The 17295-nt window shown below is 47.4% G+C and overlaps 7 protein-coding genes across 7 annotated transcripts; 3 read left to right on the top strand and 4 right to left on the bottom strand.

Annotated features, from left to right (window-relative positions):
• Positions 1-259: 259 nt before the first annotated feature.
• Positions 260-2255, bottom strand: PENARI_c038G12169 (glycosyl hydrolase family 43 protein; the record flags this gene model as incomplete). Its single annotated transcript, XM_022637008.1, has 10 exons — positions 260-297; positions 376-790; positions 899-989; positions 1060-1195; positions 1260-1265; positions 1318-1462; positions 1541-1628; positions 1693-1996; positions 2064-2124; positions 2184-2255. 10 exons carry the CDS (start codon positions 2253-2255, stop codon positions 260-262), a joined length of 1356 nt encoding a protein of 451 aa, XP_022483180.1.
• Positions 2256-4335: 2080 nt separating this feature from the next.
• PENARI_c038G05048 (uncharacterized protein) lies at positions 4336-5589 on the bottom strand (the record flags this gene model as incomplete). Its single annotated transcript, XM_022636975.1, has 2 exons — positions 4336-4639; positions 4715-5589. The coding sequence occupies 2 exons, from the start codon at positions 5587-5589 to the stop codon at positions 4336-4338; spliced, it is 1179 nt and encodes a 392-aa protein (XP_022483185.1).
• Positions 5590-6535: 946 nt separating this feature from the next.
• On the top strand, positions 6536-8036 carry PENARI_c038G03546 (FAD-binding oxidoreductase; the record flags this gene model as incomplete). Its single annotated transcript, XM_022636967.1, has 2 exons — positions 6536-6797; positions 6868-8036. 2 exons carry the CDS (start codon positions 6536-6538, stop codon positions 8034-8036), a joined length of 1431 nt encoding a protein of 476 aa, XP_022483164.1.
• A 1315-nt stretch (positions 8037-9351) lies between these two features.
• PENARI_c038G00281 (uncharacterized protein) lies at positions 9352-10245 on the top strand (the record flags this gene model as incomplete). The annotated part of the gene is made up of 3 exons (XM_022636953.1): positions 9352-9528; positions 9792-9866; positions 9985-10245. 3 exons carry the CDS (start codon positions 9352-9354, stop codon positions 10243-10245), a joined length of 513 nt encoding a protein of 170 aa, XP_022483189.1.
• Positions 10246-12048: 1803 nt separating this feature from the next.
• PENARI_c038G07504 (uncharacterized protein) lies at positions 12049-12352 on the top strand (the record flags this gene model as incomplete). The annotated part of the gene is made up of 2 exons (XM_022636990.1): positions 12049-12060; positions 12173-12352. 2 exons carry the CDS (start codon positions 12049-12051, stop codon positions 12350-12352), a joined length of 192 nt encoding a protein of 63 aa, XP_022483178.1.
• A 522-nt stretch (positions 12353-12874) lies between these two features.
• PENARI_c038G06904 (purple acid phosphatase family protein) lies at positions 12875-14567 on the bottom strand (the record flags this gene model as incomplete). Its single annotated transcript, XM_022636985.1, has 4 exons — positions 12875-13287; positions 13377-13721; positions 13783-13965; positions 14027-14567. 4 exons carry the CDS (start codon positions 14565-14567, stop codon positions 12875-12877), a joined length of 1482 nt encoding a protein of 493 aa, XP_022483177.1.
• Positions 14568-16109: 1542 nt separating this feature from the next.
• Positions 16110-17149, bottom strand: PENARI_c038G00592 (SDR family NAD(P)-dependent oxidoreductase; the record flags this gene model as incomplete). The annotated part of the gene is made up of 5 exons (XM_022636955.1): positions 16110-16405; positions 16470-16611; positions 16665-16743; positions 16795-17064; positions 17133-17149. 5 exons carry the CDS (start codon positions 17147-17149, stop codon positions 16110-16112), a joined length of 804 nt encoding a protein of 267 aa, XP_022483139.1.
• Between the last annotated feature and the right edge of the window lie 146 nt (positions 17150-17295).

The following is a 17295-nucleotide window of genomic DNA, read 5'->3' as shown; positions in this document are numbered from 1 at the left end:
CCACAAAAGACCTCCGACCACGTTTATCACTTAATGTGATGCCGGGGGCATTTCATGGAGTATATACACTCACATTGACAAGGATAAGCAAATAAGAAGAAACGAGAGCGGGTACAGGAAGCATGATGGAATTGCCCTGTTCGACAATGTGTGGATGCACAATATACCCAAGTGGCATCTATTTATCCACTCATCATTCTTAGTCCGGCGTTACATGGTGAATACCCTTCAGAGAAACCACGCGCATGCTTCATTATAACTACCGCTCTGGAACCACCAAGCAATCGACGTCCGGGCCTGAAAGTACAACGCAATTAGTTATCGTGCTCCAAATCAATTTATATCTCACCACCAAACACGGTCAGCATCACTTACCCCATCCCTCCCCATATCCGCGGATAGTAATAGCATTCGAATCCCCCGCATGCAGCTCAACATTCAGCGTCGACGAGAAAGGCGTATTTCCATTCGTCGAAGGGATAAATGCTAGAACATACGATTTCCCATTCACCGTCACTGTTGCGTACCGCTGTTTTGTATCCCCATTCTCGTACCTCACCTGAACTGTAGTTTTCGTGGTATCATTGCTGGAGATGCCGCTGAACTGGAGGGTTCCGTTGCTGGTGCCTCCGAGATATCCTACCGATTTTCCGCCAGAACAGCCACTGCAGGAGAGGATCACAGCTCCCTTGGATAACGTGTTAGAGGGGGATTCTGCTTCTGGGATGGTTTTTGTATGGGAGGGTGTCCAGGGCTGCTGTTCGGAGAGGATCCAACTTTCTTCCTCGGTCTATGGGTGTTAAGATTGTTTTTAGCAAGGAACAGAGGTAGTTCGGGCTCAAGGAACTTGAAGGAGGGGAGTGGGGGTTAGAATGAGCGTGCGAGAGAGGAGCCATACGAGGGTGGCGGTCGTTCCAGACAAGGTCAGTGGAAGCCAGATATAAGTTGACGCCATGAGGTTGGAGGAGAGCCATCGATCGCCCATGTACCTGATGAAATCAGCCAAAGAATCAAACCGTACAAATGTTTTTCCTTCGATATTTTCCCCACGGGACATACATCACATTCTTGCCTACTCCCAGGATGAATGTAGTTTGGGAGTTGAAGGTGTTCGTGCCGGCAGGGGCAAAATCGGCCCAGGCACTCCAAGGACCTTTCAGATTCGTAGCGGTGCTGTACTTGTTATCGTTTGTAGCTGCAGAGGCCGGTTAGCCCTAGGCAGGATCCACAATGGGTTGTTGGAGAGACGAGAAACATACCCCATCCTGTAATCGAGTCTGGTTAGACCAAATCGTAGTGGAGAGAACAAGCACTGACCTGTCAACTGGGATCCAAACATGAAATACACGCCGTCGTTCTTGTATATAGCTGGAGCTTCAATATGCTGGGGCCAGAGGTATGTGTTGGACGTAACGTTGGTGTAGTCATCAGTCAATCGGTCAATTCTCAACCCGTTTGGGCGCTGGTGGTATTTGTTAGAACTGTGTATGTACAGTACGACATACAACAAAAGACACTGAGTGCCAATCAACACACTCACATCCTCTGATAAAAGATAGGCAGACCTATCTTCATCTTTGAAAAGACCTATATCGCGCGACTGGAAGCCTAAGGGCCGGAATGAACCTCTAGAGGGAACCAATCAGTCTAAGGAATTGTTAATGGACAAGGGATAAATCCTGTGAGACTCACAAGTAGTTATACTTGCCGCAAACACTGGAAGATACCGCAACGCCAGTCTTTGCTTCCCCGTAGTTGCTGCTGTCAATGTGCATCCACATCACATACGTGGATGTTGCATCGTTGTAAATCACCTTGGGACGCTCCACGATTCGATTTGGACCGAGGTCTCCGCTGCTTTCGCGGGAGAGCAGTTCTCCAACAAAGGCCCATTCCACCAAGTTGGTGCTGGAATAACAATTGACGGATTGGAAGGCGCTTCCGTTCAACTTGTTCTCGCCAATCCAGTAGTAGACGGAGTCGACTTCGATTATTCCTTACGAGGGAAATGTGTGAGCTCTGGGGTATATCTGACAAAGGTACACTTCGATCTACATACATACCTCCGCCATGAGCCTGGACGTGTTGGTTTGTACCAGCTGCTGTCCACGTCGCAGCAGGGACCTGACAATATTAGCCAAACATATTCGGCTATCATATTTACTGATCAAGGAGACACGGACAATTTGCAAAGAAGCGAGGCTTCCCTGTAACAAAGCCAAGCCAGCAACGACCAAATCTTTCTTCGAAAGCATAATTGATGCCCTGAATAATTATTCAATGAAAGGGAGGCGCGTCTAAATAAAAGCACTTCTATCTCAACGGATTAAGAAGGTATGAAATATATATCCAATCCTCATCGGACAATTATTAATTAGCTTCATGCACGTGGCCTTCGTTCCCCGCAAATTGACACGCAATAGCTGACCCTACCCCATGCCTCTGATGTAACGAAGATTTCTCCCGTCATGTCAATGGAGCAATTTAACAGAGTCTTTCCATCAGTCGTTGATGAAAACCATCAACTGTTCCCGTCGCCCCCACCGGAGTTTCGAGATGCCTCGCGGGGAGTGCGGGGTTGCAAGGATCATTGATTAAATGTGGTCTAACTGTCCGGAGGTGAATTTTCCCTTGAATGTTTTACGGAGCTCTGCTCTGCTATTTTATCCTTGCAGGGATTGTTGAAGGTAAACTCGGTGTTTGTTTTGCTCCTGAACTCACAAAACAAATGACTTCCTAAAAGAAATAATGTGGAAGAGCTTCGGCCATACTATATACTATATAAATCACGCATATTAATTCAATAGCCCTACTGACGCCCCTCTCTGACCAACTCTATCCCACGAGGGCATCTACAATCAGGGCAGACTGCAGCTGAGCGTTTCTGTTTACCATAGGAGAAAAAGGTGGGGCCCTACGCTGACTGTAGGTGACCAGAAGATCACCCTGACTGCAGAGGTCTAGATAACGAGGGCGTATACGAGAAGTATAACACTTCGGTTCCTATCTAATAGTGTTGAGACGGGAACACGCAAGAGGCGAAATTCTAGAATTTGAAATAAATGATCACTAGCGTTGAAAAAAGCGAAAAGACCCTAATTCCAAAGGCATATTTAATTAGCAGAGCGCTAGGCCGTCTTTCCTCCATAGATAAGATATATGGCGGCAATTCTTGACGCTAAAAGGCTCGATGAACATGTTTATAAGGGCCCGATTTACTAGGGACGTAGGACAATGCATACAAAGAAAAATGAAAAGAAAAGAAGGCCGGCGACACATAATTATGTTAAAATCACTGACGTAAAAGAAATATGAGTGATATTAGAAATTGCTGCCAGTATAAGGAGTCTGTTATAATTCACCACGTAGAATACGGCATAAGTAATGTATAGCAGTAGAAGAGATGATTTAAGTTTGAGCCTCAAATGAGGTATCCCTACGGCTGTTTATAATGGTAACATAACTCAGCAGTAGGAAACCCCTGAATTGTCATCTCAATTGCTCCGATTTCGCTGAAGTCGGTGCATTCGATGTATCGCATCTTATTGCACAAGATAAGGGTTTATTGTATGGTGCATTCACCCTAGCGGTCAGTGGCTTCACCTCTAGAGCCTTGGCGGAGCCATGACTCAATCGCTTAGATCCCTCAGATCATAACGTTATATTATAAAGTGTAGCAAATGCATGATATATCCTTAGAGTAAATACGTACATTCCTCTGCCACCCCTTCATGATAACGAGTTTCGGTCTTCTTTTCGCCTGGAAGCAACCACATTTTTGTATTCGAGCCAGATTTCATTAGCATATAACCTTCTTATGTATGATTTATTAATCTACGTATTCCATTTCTTAGCACATCAAATAAAAAAGTTTGCTGTTGAAGACACTGATATAGTTGTGAAAAAAGAAGTAAGATATCTGATCACTCAGCATTTTTGTGTAGCTGAAATAGGATATGCTTAGCATAACTATGCTAGCGTGGGACCGTATGGGTGTCCCACAATACCCATGGGACTCCCACGGGACCTGCGGGAGCAAGGGACGTGACAAGAAGTTTCTAACTCCCGTGGGAGTTGGCGAGGTCTCATTATGTCCATTCAAAAGGGTCAAATTGATGCAATTAATTGCACCAAAATGGACCATGCTATTTTGCTTTCAAAATCATCAGATTGGCTGTCCAGTTCAGGTCAGAGAGCCAGAGAGCGAGATAGTTGAGATAGAAAGAACTCGACATAGCTATTAGCACCGTAGCTCCAGCTACATGTTACATACATTAGCACAAGCAATTGCCGCAGAAGACCAGGTTATGCCATTTTAGCTTTAGTCTTGACTCCTTATCCCTCGAGGGTATAGAGCAGAGTTCCCCATCCTAGCTGGTCGTAACCACCACTATCGGACCCGTAGTCCCCAGAGCCTCCTTCAGATCCTCCTCCATTCTCCACGACCATGTCTCTATACTTCTTCGTCCATGTTGTGTTCAGGCCTTTGAGGACCCCATAGTGATTGTAAAGCAATTCCCAAGTTGGACGGATGTTACCGCGACTGGAGTTGCTGATGATTGGTAAACCTAAATACGCGTTGCCGTATGCCTTGTAGGGAACATCATAGCCGAGATTGTATCTGGCTTCGTATTCGGCGCTAAAAGGATATATTAGCACGGAGGAACATAGGAGTGGATCACAACTGGCAATAAAGCCAGAGCGGAAGACATACGCAGACAAAATGATGCTATCATTGTGAGCGAATAGATCATTCCCCTGGTTGTAGGTCATTTGACCTATCGCGGCGAAGAGTGCAATATCCAGCATGGTATGACCTTGATCACGACCAGTCTCCATTGGCTGACCCAGGACTTGATTGTCATACCAATAAGTGTAGGGAACTGCATTGTTTATCTGTCCATTCCCAGTTCCGTTAAGAAACCAGTTCACGCCTTGTTGGTATATTGTTTGATTATCGGTGAGAACTCCAATCGAAACTGCGGCAGCGATCTGGGACAAATCCCACCCAGGGTACACACCTCCACCCCAGGAGCCCCAATTTTCATGGCCCACAAACCATTGATTAATTGCTGGGTAAAAGACGCGCAGCATCATTTTGGCGAAGCGGTTGAAATTCTTCCATTCGGTATAAGTGCGCATGATTTCAGCAGCCTGACAAAATTCATAGCCGTAAATTCCGACTGCAAGATACAAATCCACGGTGCCACTGATCTCAGTAAGGTTCGCGGACCATGCATCAAGGATGCCGACAGCAGCGTCTGCGTAGGTACTGTTTTCCGTCACAGACCACCGAATGGCAAGCACATAGGCTGCTGCAACATCCTGGTATAACTGGGCATAGTTCTCGGCGTGGGTGCCGTCGTAACCTCGGTAGATGATAGACGCTGGGTTTGGTTTGTAGGAAGGATCGGAATATGGACTGGCGACAAGTTTTTTCCAACCCTCCATCCACGGCTCGGCCTCCTCGTTAACTTTCTCCCGGATGCGATCAAAATCTTCAGAGGTGTGAAGAAGCCCTGGGTGCGTAAAGGTTGAGCAAGCAGAAGCGACGCAAGCCAATACAAAAAAATAAAAAATTCCCTTCATGACGACGACTATCAGTCCCCCGTAAATATGAGGATCTTAATGTCTGTAAAAGAATGCCGATGTATGCAAAAATGACTTCAAAAGTAATGACTCGATGCAGTTGAAAAAGAGTGAATTATAGCAAGAGACATTTTGAACTGCGCATGGAGGTTTCTTTATATGCCGTCTAGAGAAGACTTTCTCATATAGCATACTAGGATCATTGTCTTGTCCCACTCTATTTAAGCAAGATATCGGAGATTGCTTCTAAACTGATGAAATGTGGGAGGGGGTTCTTAAGATGAAACAGCACTACGCGATCATTCAATCACGAGTCATCGCCCGTGATAGTATTCTGAACGATTCTCTAACACTTATTGGATATATAAAATTACATACGGAGTAGATGTTGTCTCACATTAACTAGCCCTAAACCAAGTGAGGAAGAAATCCCGAAGTGATCGCTGTGACAAAGCTAGCCTTTTTTAAAGTTAAGTGACGTGGGGTTAACTTGTGTGCGGTGATTGGCGATGTTTATCTTTGCCGTTAGTTTCCGGCTCTTGGCTCCAACAGAATTACCGAAACCCCTAATAGCTGCCTTAATACTTAGGGAAATTAAATTGGGGTGTGGATCATTCAAGTGGCTTACGACGGACGCGTCGTGCGACGCGTTCCAGTTCCGCTTGTTGCGCCTTGCAGGTATATTGCCCGACAAGACAAATTGACATTGAGCAATTGACAAGATGAGAGCAATTCCCAGGCCTATTGTCCCGATCGCATGTCCTAACTTAAACCGTTGTATCCCTATCAATCTCCATTATTTGCTTGTAGATTACGTTATCAAAGTGTCCGTAAGCGGCCCGAACACAGTAAACACGAAAAGGGGCTTTCAGGCCAAGTTACGCGTAAGATCGTCTCTTTTTTCGTAATACTCATGTTGCATTATCCTTGAGTCGGTATTTTCACTATGGGCAATACCACCAGCATTGCTGCTGGACGTGACTGTCTCGTATCCGCCGTCGGAGGCGTTGCTGCTCATGTCGCGTTCCAAGATTCGCTTCTTTATCAGGCTACCGCAGTCGAGCTGTACAACTTGAATATCCCGGTCACCCCGGCGGCAGTCACATACCCTCAATCAACTGACGAAATCGCTGCTGTAGTCAAATGTGCCTCTGACTATGACTACAAGGTGCAGGCTCGCAGTGGAGGCCATAGTTTTGGCAACTACGGTATGACAATCATCTGATGATGGTAGTTCAGCTGCTCGAGGAACCAGTTGACTAACTCCTACTTTGCTAGGCCTTGGAGGACAAAACGGTGCCATCGTGATCGATATGAAGCACTTCTCGCAATTCTCCCTGGACAAGTCCACCTTCATCGCAACCTTTGGTCCCGGAACAACTCTAGGCAACCTCGACACCGAGCTTTACCATGCAGGCAACAGAGCGATGGCACACGGTATTTGCCCAACCATCCGGACAGGTGGCCACCTGACGATGGGCGGATTGGGCCCGGCAGCGCGCCAGTGGGGTCTGGCGCTTGACCATGTTGAGGAAGTCGAGGTGGTTTTGGCGAACTCGAGTGTTGTACGAGCGTCGGATACTCAGAACCAGGATGTGTTCTTTGCCGTGAAAGGTGCTGCTGCCAGCTTCGGGATCGTCACAGAGTTCAAAGTACGCACGGAGGAGGCACCTGGCCTGGCCGTACAATATTCGTTCCCGTTCAATCTGGGAACTCCTGCCGAGAAGGCGAAGCTCGTCAAGGATTGGCAGGCATTTATAGCCCAGGAGAACCTCTCCTGGAAGTTTTACTCCAACATGGTCATCTTCGACGGCCAGATCATTCTCGAAGGGATCTTTTTCGGCTCGAAAAAGGAGTACGATGAGCTGGACCTGGAGAATAAATTTCCCACCAGCGAGCCCGGTACTGTGCTAGTTCTGACGGATTGGCTGGGGATGATCGGTCATGGACTGGAAGATACCATTCTGAGACTGGTCGGAAACTCCCCGACTTGGTTTTACGCCAAGTCACTCGGATTCACCCCCAGCACGCTGATTTCTGATTCAGCCATCGACGGCCTCTTCGATTACATCCACAAGACCAACCCCGGCACTTTAGCCTGGTTCGTCACGCTTAGCTTGGAGGGTGGAGCTATCAACACCGTGTCGGAAGATGCCACAGCATATGGCCACCGCGATGTGCTTTTCTGGGTCCAAATTTTCGTAGCCAACCCGCTTGGTCCAATCTCGCAAACTACGTATGATTTTGCCGATGGACTCTACAATGTTCTGGCTCAGGCAGTGCCAGACAGTGCGGGACACGCATATCTCGGATGCCCAGATCCTAAGCTGCCCGATGCCCAGCGTGCGTACTGGCGTAGTAACCTTCCACGGTTGGAAGAGCTCAAGCGAGACTTAGATCCAAAGGACATCTTCTACAATCCGCAGGGTGTTCAGATTGTCTCCTGAGATGACACAGATCCGCATTTTGTATATAGTATTTGACAGGATCCATACTGTAGCCGAGGAACACCATCTATGAGTGTTACACATAGCGTATCTGTATTTCCCAGAACTCGAAGTAGCTTTTCGGTTGCTTCCTCGCGCTATCTCTTATATCTCGAGTCTACTGTAGCTGTTTTCAAGGTTTTATTAGGTTGGGTTGGGTTTTGGGTCTAGACTTTGGACCCAAATTGGGTTTAGGAAAAGTCTAAAGACAGGGTTGAAAAGTTCCCGTTTAGCAGTCAACAATCGGTGGCTTCGCGCGGCCAATTAACTAGTAGACCATGTATAAAGGAATGTACTCACTTTCAGATGGATAATTATAAAGTGTTATAGCGAGCAGTTCCCGCATAGGGGGCCAAGGGATATAGTCTATTTAAGCTGGATACGCTTAATAAGTCGTTCCGAACATAACCTAAGCCACTTAGGAAGCTAGTCGGAGTTTTCTTGCATAAGAGCGATTCGCCAGAGAATAAGGAATACAGTTCGTAGCATGCAGGCCGATCTGGCACAAATGAGATATCTAAAAGGGTGCGAAGCAGATCTATAAAGGATTGAGACCAGTAACCAAACGACACTGGTCTCGGGGTTGAGCAGCGAAGAAATGCTTATGTGCGGTGACCTAGTTGGCGTTTATTAGGCCATTCTTTGCACCGGACCTCCCTATATATAGGGGATTGATACTACCAGCCCCCTTTGGATGCTACCCTCGCCCCCACCTTTGAATCATCCGGCCAACTTATTTTTCTGCCGGACATATTGCTGCCGGCAGTGTGAGCTGACCGGATGGTTAACCCTATAGAGGGTCGTGGTCATCCTGCCATGCATGAGTTACGTGGTACCCTCGGTGAGCGACGTGTGCGGAAAATTCACGGTGGTTATTGGAGACCACTGGCAGATCTCAGAGGTGTGCTATGGCTGCAGATGACACTGGCACAATTGACAGCAAATCACCTGAGTAGCCAGATGAAACCGTTCTCTAAGGCAGGAGAACACGCATTGGTTTCCAAGCTGGGTTAAGCTAGAGTTAAGCTGGGGCTGAGTTGGTGATTTCGGGCCAAATTGCGGACATTCAAAGGGCCGGAGGATCGGCAGTCTCTTGGCTAGGCTAGTGCAATCCACCTCTCCGAAAAGTTCACTCAATTTTGAGAGCAAAGTCTTTTGTTGTTCCAGTGCTCTTTCTTCACTTCTTACATCCCAGCTACTTCTGGTTTGATCAGATCTATACCTTCTGGCCTATGAACCTCGAGGACGTCTCTGGTATACATCACGCAGAGTCGTCATGGCCAACCAAACCCCGGACCTTCCGTGGAACCTTTTAACCTCAAACCTACACTGGACTTCCCCTGACTACTGCAATTGCGGGTTGAAGAACTTGCTCCCCATGCACAACGAAAACCAGAGCAACGACTTCAACGAGTTTGTAAAGATGCTTGCGGGAACTCTGGAGACTCACGCAGTAAAAGAACGCAAAAAGTACGCCGATCATTATGACCCACCGGAAGATACGGCGTAATCGATGAAGCCCTCGCAAACAAGATCACCCCCACGGTCCACCGATGGTACGATCTAACTTTCAAAGATAAAGCTTGCGATGAAACATCTTGTTACAATAGCCACGAAGATTCATGCCATTGTCCTCCGTTTCCACCCTACCAGAAGACGGCCGCGGCTTTTTGCCAACCCTTCGGGTGGCCTAATTGCTATGAATTCTTCCCACAGGAGAAGTCCGGCTTCTTCAACTGCGAAATCATGAAGACGTTGCTCATCTACGGTGAAGATGGACCCAATCTCCGTGTGTGTGCTCATCCGAGAGTGGCTATGAAAAATTCCGCACTCGGCGGGGGAATGTAATTGAGAAGTGAGTTTTGACCACCGTTCCAAAACTCATTGGAAAATAAACTAAGTCTACCAGAGCGATGATATGGGATGGAACAACCTCTTCTTTTTTGCCCTCAGGACCTACCTTTGTCTAAATGTGATATACCACTCCCCGGAGATATGGGATATAACCTCAGATGACCCAGACCGAAAGGACTACCGCGATACTGCCTTTTACCAAGGCACCCTTCGAGCATGCACGGGACATGCCACATCTGAGGTCCAAACATTTCACTTCCGTCGATTCTTCGGGATTGAGGATCGCCAATTTTGCACTTACGAGTTCAAACCCTAAGAGTCTCAAAAGCTGGGAGCAAAAGGCAAGCACCATCATTAAGCCAGAGTGGTCTGGAAAATTGACAAGTTGGGACAACGAACATCAAGTCTATAATACCATACCATGCAATGACTTCCTCGCCTTGGAGTGTAAACTCCCGCCGCTGTATCTACCCAACAATTCTGACGTGAAATATGTGCGGCGGGTGCTCAATCAGAAAGGACTCCCCATCGAACTTGTCTCGGACGCCATGGTGCGCGCAGATTATACAGTCAAACGGAAACTGAAAGTGGCGTATGATCCATTACACTCTTCGAACAGAGACATAACGAATTATTTTCTAGCTTATTGTTGGCAACTCATGGTCTATATTATGATGATCAAGAAAGACTTGGGTGTGGGGGATTCGCCCCATAATGCAATCGCCAACTACATTATTAAGTTCTGGAATGACCCATGCGATAAGGTGAACAAATGGCATGAAGTTCAGGTGGTCAAATTCTGTTCGTGAAAGATGTGATGAAGGACAGAATGCATGCTCGTCCTAGGGGGAGAGAGAGGTAGAGTCGCTTTTGAAGTTTCTAGGGCCAATACATTGATTCCCAGATTCAACCCAACAAAAGAAATCGAACATATTCAACATTCTTCCGCCGACACCAAGAGTTAGGTGTTTCCTGCGAGGTGCGTCTTCCCTCAAGAAGCTGCACTTGGCTGGGACTTCAGACTGCTTTCTGTTTGATTTAGTCTCCGGTATTAGGTATAATGTAGTCAGTGCTTTGGGGCTACCGGAGTTAATTTCATGCCAAGACACATTCAAGAAACGAAGCGAAAGTCCCAATAGCTTTTGGGGCTGGTAAAATTTTACCTAGCATTTACAAGGTTGAATGGTTGATTGGCTGATACCAATGCCGCCGCATCTAGGTTTGTCTAGATGCTTTGTCTAGATCCTTCTTTGTTTCTTTGATAGATCAGACCTTAGGGGTTAAATAACCCCGGCCTAGCTAGATGAATTCATCATCCTTGCATCTTCTTCCTATGGCCTCTAGCAATGGTTGCATACACAATCAATGCGTCCTGCCCCAATTTTGACTTGTCTTCTTGCGCTTGGTACTGCTCGGTTAATTCCAGGAAAGTCAGCCGAAGAGCATTAGTGTATACACTTCCTGACATGTTACCTAGAGTACATCGCGGGCTGAAACCGAAGCATAAATGCTGTGTGAACATCTGTCCTAGTTTATGTTAGCTAGACCGGGGGCCAAAATCAGTTCCGTGGATATAGAGTCAACCGATCTTCGCCCCCACTACTCGATCCGGGAATATTTACTAGAGTGGACGTTCAATCGGCCTCGCGATATTTGCCATTACCGGCGTGACTCACTTCAGGAGTGCACAATCCCCATTAAACCCAAAGAAGAACCCTCTGTTTCACAACTTGAGCAGAAGAATCCGGGCGCTCTTTCTGGATGCCACCCATTAGCTCTACAGTCTAATTTAATTTCATGGGTGATCCCTCAGCCCCCGCTCCCGGCCCCCGGCCCCCGCCCCTGAAAATGATTGTTAAGATGTCCGTGATGGTGATTTGGAGATGGTCCGGGTTCTGCTTCGTCATGTTTTCTTTTGGTGACATTGGCGCAATTTGAGTGAATGTCACTGCTTCAACCTGTCGATCACCATGCGACTGGTGTTGCCTTGGACGCAGACCCCACTTGGCGGCCCCGCTTCTTGGCACTTACTAAGGGTCCTCTAGGGCATGCTGATAGTTTTGACGTTCATCTAACTCTGGTCTGTCAATCACCCAAGCACTTGATCTCATATTCCAACATGAGTTGCAGAGTAAGCACACCTGATAGACCTACAGGTATAGCCTGCACCTCAGCCACCTCCTATCACGGTAACGCCAGATATCTTGGCACACGAAGCACGAAGCTAATATCATGACTTCTAGGTCGTGCCTAAGTTCGTGAAACATATGAAGTGTGATCCTATAGGCGGAGGATTTAACTATCTCGGCAAGGATAGTATCCTACGTACTATCTCCGGTAACTACGAAGTCCTTAATGCCCGCGGACTTAGTCCGGAACAGATCAATACGTTTCTAGATATCATACTAGTCGAGCTCGTGTAAAAAGTAGACTTTCGCGATGTGAATGGTATAACGGTGACAAGCTAGGAAGGACACTTTCATCCCGCGGCTGGAATTCTACCGACAAAGCCAGAGGCTGACCCGAAGTCGGCGGAAGAAAGGGGAACGATGGTGGAACGAAACCGTGCCGCCTATGAAGAGGCAAAGGGAAACCAGTAGATGAATTCTCTTTTTGGCCCTTTATCTTGAAATTAAGCCCTTTGATACTTTATAAAGTATCAAAATACTATAATAAGGTAGTAGACGGCAAACGGGCTTCTAAAAATGGCCGCAAGTTATGATATTCTGAGCATAGTGGCTGGGAACTGAGGATCATGTGACCCCCAGTTTCATTCCAATTTTGAAGAGAACCTTCTGACGTTCTATTTAGCGTTATTTTTTAAGTAACGAACGGCGATTTTCTCCAATCCAGACCAAACTTTGTAACTACATAGGTAGCCGCCAACATTTCTCTAGCTAAAACAACCAGCAGCTATTGGAACTTTAAGTCCGCGAAATACCTATTCAGCACTTGCGATCCTTGAAAAGCGTCGCCGTGTCCAAAACAGTACCATTGGCACTGGCCACGAACTCATGGGTCAGGTGCGAGCAGTTGTGGAAGGTCAGTCTACTCCAGCCATAGATAGAATCCGTTGCGTAGCGGGCATAGTTCTGAAGAGGACGGACCAAGGGGTCGAGACCATCGTAATGACCCGCAGCACCGTTGGTGATATACCATGGCGCGCTGGGGTTGTTGAGCTCCTTGGGGTCGACGTTAAAGTTTGCAATAGGCGCGTTGCGCTCGTAGACATGGGTGTGACCGGAGAGGACCAGGTCAACATTGTAATCGAGGAGGAGCGGTTCGAAAACCTCCCGGCACTCTTCGCAGATAGTGCTACTCCGGTTCGCGGCACTGACGTACCAGGGACGGTGACCAGCTGGAATGGGAATATCGTTAGTATTCATAGTAGCTCAAAAGGAGGAAAGATCACGAGCAGGTCATAAGAGAAGCGCTTAGAAAACATACCAACCACGATCCAGGGCGTCTTCTTCCGGTCAACAGAAGCCAAGTCCTTTTTAAGCCAGTTCAGCTGAGCATCACGGACGGCGAAAGGACCGCTGTTCTCAGCTTCAGGACCACCGGGCTCATCAGGGGCAATAAGTCCATGGCCAAGGTCGGTCTCAGTATCTAGAGTGACATAGTGCACCATGCCATGATCGAAGGAGTACCAGAAGTTTTCGAGACCACCGGATTGGGCACTGGGCATGCGGAAGTGGTTGCGGAAGCCCGTGAAGTTGGTCTGACCAGGCATGCAAATAGACACGTCGTAGGTGATGTTGTGCGCCTTGTCAGTGGTACCACCATTGTCACCTGTTGGAAATCCGTCAGTTGCTAGTAGTGGAAAAAACGGGTCGCAAACGAGATCCCATACAGTTAGCCTCGTGGTTACCAGGTCCAACCATGTACGGCTTACGAGCAGAGATCGCCGAAACTTCATCATAGTATTGGTTAAGAAGAGACTCGTAGACCTTGGCACCATCCCCGATTGTGGTGTTAGGGAGGAAGCCCTGGATTTCCTCCTTCAACCAGTAGTCCGCGTAGGCAATGTCACCCGCTATATGGAAACCACGTGAGTAGACGTATCCCATCGCATAGCTCACTTAGGAAAAACTTACGATGCCACAGGAAGTCGGTATCAGCGCCCTGTGCCTGCAAGGATTGCATAGTGTTGTTGTCATGAGGACCAAGAGGGTGGCCGGCTCCAGCGCCTACTGTTGTGGTCAAACCCCGAGGGCCCATGAGACCCATATCGACGGCAACAGCGATCGAGTAGGGAGTCTTGTCGCCTGCGTGACGACTGGTCTTGAAGGTGTAGGGAACTGATGAGTTGCTATCATACGGCTGATAGTAGTAAAGAGTGTTGGGCTCCAAATGCGCGATAGAAACATGGTTGTTGTAGGTTGTGGACGTAGGGTAGGTAACGGAGACGTCGGAAGAAGCAACACGGTTCAGGTGCTCGGGGTCACGACCGTAACGGACAGTCGGGTGCGACAATTGCGAGTAGGTGTTCCAACTGACAACCATGCCGGTTGATCCGGCATAAGCCAGTCTGAGTTGCATCGGGATGGTGCCATTTTGGCCTGATGCACTGACCAAGTTGGCGAAGAGAGTGGATGCTGTCAACGCAGCAGAAACGAGGGTCACGACACGATCCATGGCGAACAGCAACGAGACAAAGGTGTTTCAACTGCCAGTCCTCGTTGTTGAATGAACCGGGGATGGACAGGAATCGTCGTCCCGAGATTGGACAATCCTCACATTTTATAGCCCATGTTGCGGAGATAAACGTCCGTGGAGGTTGATTTGACACTGGTGAACATGCATTCTACAGACGAATTGCAAGGCTGCCTTTACGTATTCTTATGACCGTACCAGCACGTGGATGCAATTGAAGTAATTATAGGATAACTCAGGCGATCCGTTAAGGAGCAAAGATTGGTAGAAGGGGCCCAAGCCCTCGGAGAAATATAGTGGAGATATCAAAGCTCGAGGGCCGATCGGGAGAGTGTGGGAGATTAAGTGGAAGCCGTTTGCCTTTTACACTGTCGGGAAGCATATTTGCATGACACGTAATGTGGAATAAGGAGAGGCCCTATCCGACGGGGGTACCTGCAGTCTACCTGCAGTCTAGTAGACTGCAGGTTATGGTTTTTCCTTCACTATGGGGCCGATTTGGCGGCTAAGGAATTGGAGGAGTCAGCTGAAAATGAGGAGGATGATACATTATTGGCTAATGAGGCTATTGATGGGCTTTATTTCATGGATCCTAGACCTTATACGCCCGGAAAATGAGCTAGAACTTGAAGAAATTGAAAATTTGCATTATGGCTGTTAATTGCATTATGGCTGAGGGACACCCCCTACCCGCGAGGGTGGGGGGTCCTGTGACACGGCTATAGGGATCATCTCGGACCCATGCAATCACCGCCTTCCCGATTCAGCTACTAGGCAAATTTCCTAAGTGGTCCAATCTGTCATGCGTCACATTAGAGAGGTCTAATGATATCCAATTAGTCTGAAATTTTGACAAGCTATAAAAGTGTATCTAAATTATTCCCTATTTTTATTACAACTCACCTAGTCTACAAGTTATCGAGAAATTCGCGACAGAAATCAGAGATGTTCTAATATGGTGCGGGAAACCAGGCTAGTGGTTGCGAATAACTTCAGGACGTAAGACGAGTTAAAACACTTCAATTTTATTTACCTATTAAATTTAGGCGGGGTAGCAGGTAATTTAGGGGGTTTGTAAGATCCCTAGCTATTATCTCACTTGTTTTACACTATTTCACCATAGACTTAGTATTCGACATCCTTTAAATTTCACGCAATACTTCCCTGCAATTTGACTGTAGACGACCTAGTTTCGCCTCTATGGCTGACCAATGAGCAAGTCGGACCATCAGCTCTCGATGTGCTAGACCAGATCGTGTCGCTATGGAGTGAGACATACAATGGGATGATAGACACATCGTTTCTCACACCTTCATGTTTCGTGCCTTGAAAAAGAAGCATCCGCAAAAGACACGAATCGGGCGTGTTTATGTCGACCTATTAATTCAGATGTTCCAGGATTGCTATGGCTCATTCAGAATTATCCTGAGCTTCTCACAATGCATACTTGATAGTGAAATCGCAATGTGGAATATATGAAGTATATATGGACAATGGATACAATACCCATTTTTTACTTTTCTATCACTGTGAAATGTACCCACCATCAACATTCAAGATGGCGCCTGTAATCCAACTCGCACCATCACCACTCAGGAAAAGCACGGCTTTGCCAATATCCTCTGGCAAGCCCAAGCGTGGCCATGGAGTAGCACCGCGGATCTCTTTATTAAGTGTCTCATCCTCCATGGCAGAGCGAACCATGGCAGTTTCGATAAACCCAGGACAGACAGCATTGATGTGGATCTTATCAGGGGCGTAGTCAAATGCTGCTTGACGAGTCAATCCCACAACTGCAGCTTTGCTGGCACAGTAGGAGGCTGAGATTTGGTTAGCAACTCATGGTCGTTTCTGATTGTTCTCACGGAGAAAAGAACTCCATACGTTCCATTGAAAGCCCCACCAAGCCACCGATCGATGAGATGTTGACTATCCAACCTCGGTCTCCAGAGGGCAGAGGGTCCTGCTTCATCATCTGCGCAATGGCATACTTCATTCCAAGAAAGACACCACGGGAATTGACTCCCTGTATAAGTAAGCTTCTCTGTCATATTTGAAGGAAATGTCCAGTTGCCCTACCATTGTCTTATCAAATGCATCAACTGACTCTTCCGCAATCTTGTGTTGCCCACAAAAGACTCCTGCATTGTTGACCATGCTTTGGGTATAATTTAGGAAGGATCGCTGCAGGCAAAGTACTCAAACATACATATCGAGGCGACCATATGTGGCCACTGCTGCTTCGACGAGTGCCTCCATATCCTCTGCTGCACTGGCATCTGCTTTCTTGAAGGTGGCCTTTCCCGTCCTAGCGATTACCTCATGCGTTGACACATTGTCTTTTTCATATCCACCAGGCCGCAAGTCGGGCGTGATGTCGCTGCACACAACACTCGCCCCTACTGAAGCCAGTGTCAAAGCAATTGCTCGGCCAAGGCCAGATGATGAGCCAGTGACGATGGCAACTCTGCCTTTGAGGCTATAGCAAAGTTAGAGAACAGCTACTTCACTGGAGTATGCTCGGGGCTGGAGGAAATGCCCACTTACTTAAAGATACCCGACATTTTTAGCGTTATGATGCCGTTGTTTCTCTTTGTCTGCAACCTACAAGGAGTCGGAGATCGGTGTGAATTTTATAATAGATGTTTTGGTAGGACTATCTGGGGCGATATCAGACAGAAGCCATAGAACCACCAGTCCTTCGTTAAGC

Source organism: Penicillium arizonense, assembly GCF_001773325.1.
Source record: "Penicillium arizonense strain CBS 141311 chromosome Unknown PENARI_contig038, whole genome shotgun sequence".
Lineage (NCBI taxonomy): Eukaryota > Fungi > Ascomycota > Eurotiomycetes > Eurotiales > Aspergillaceae > Penicillium > Penicillium arizonense.
This window is presented reverse-complemented; position numbering and strand designations above follow the sequence as displayed.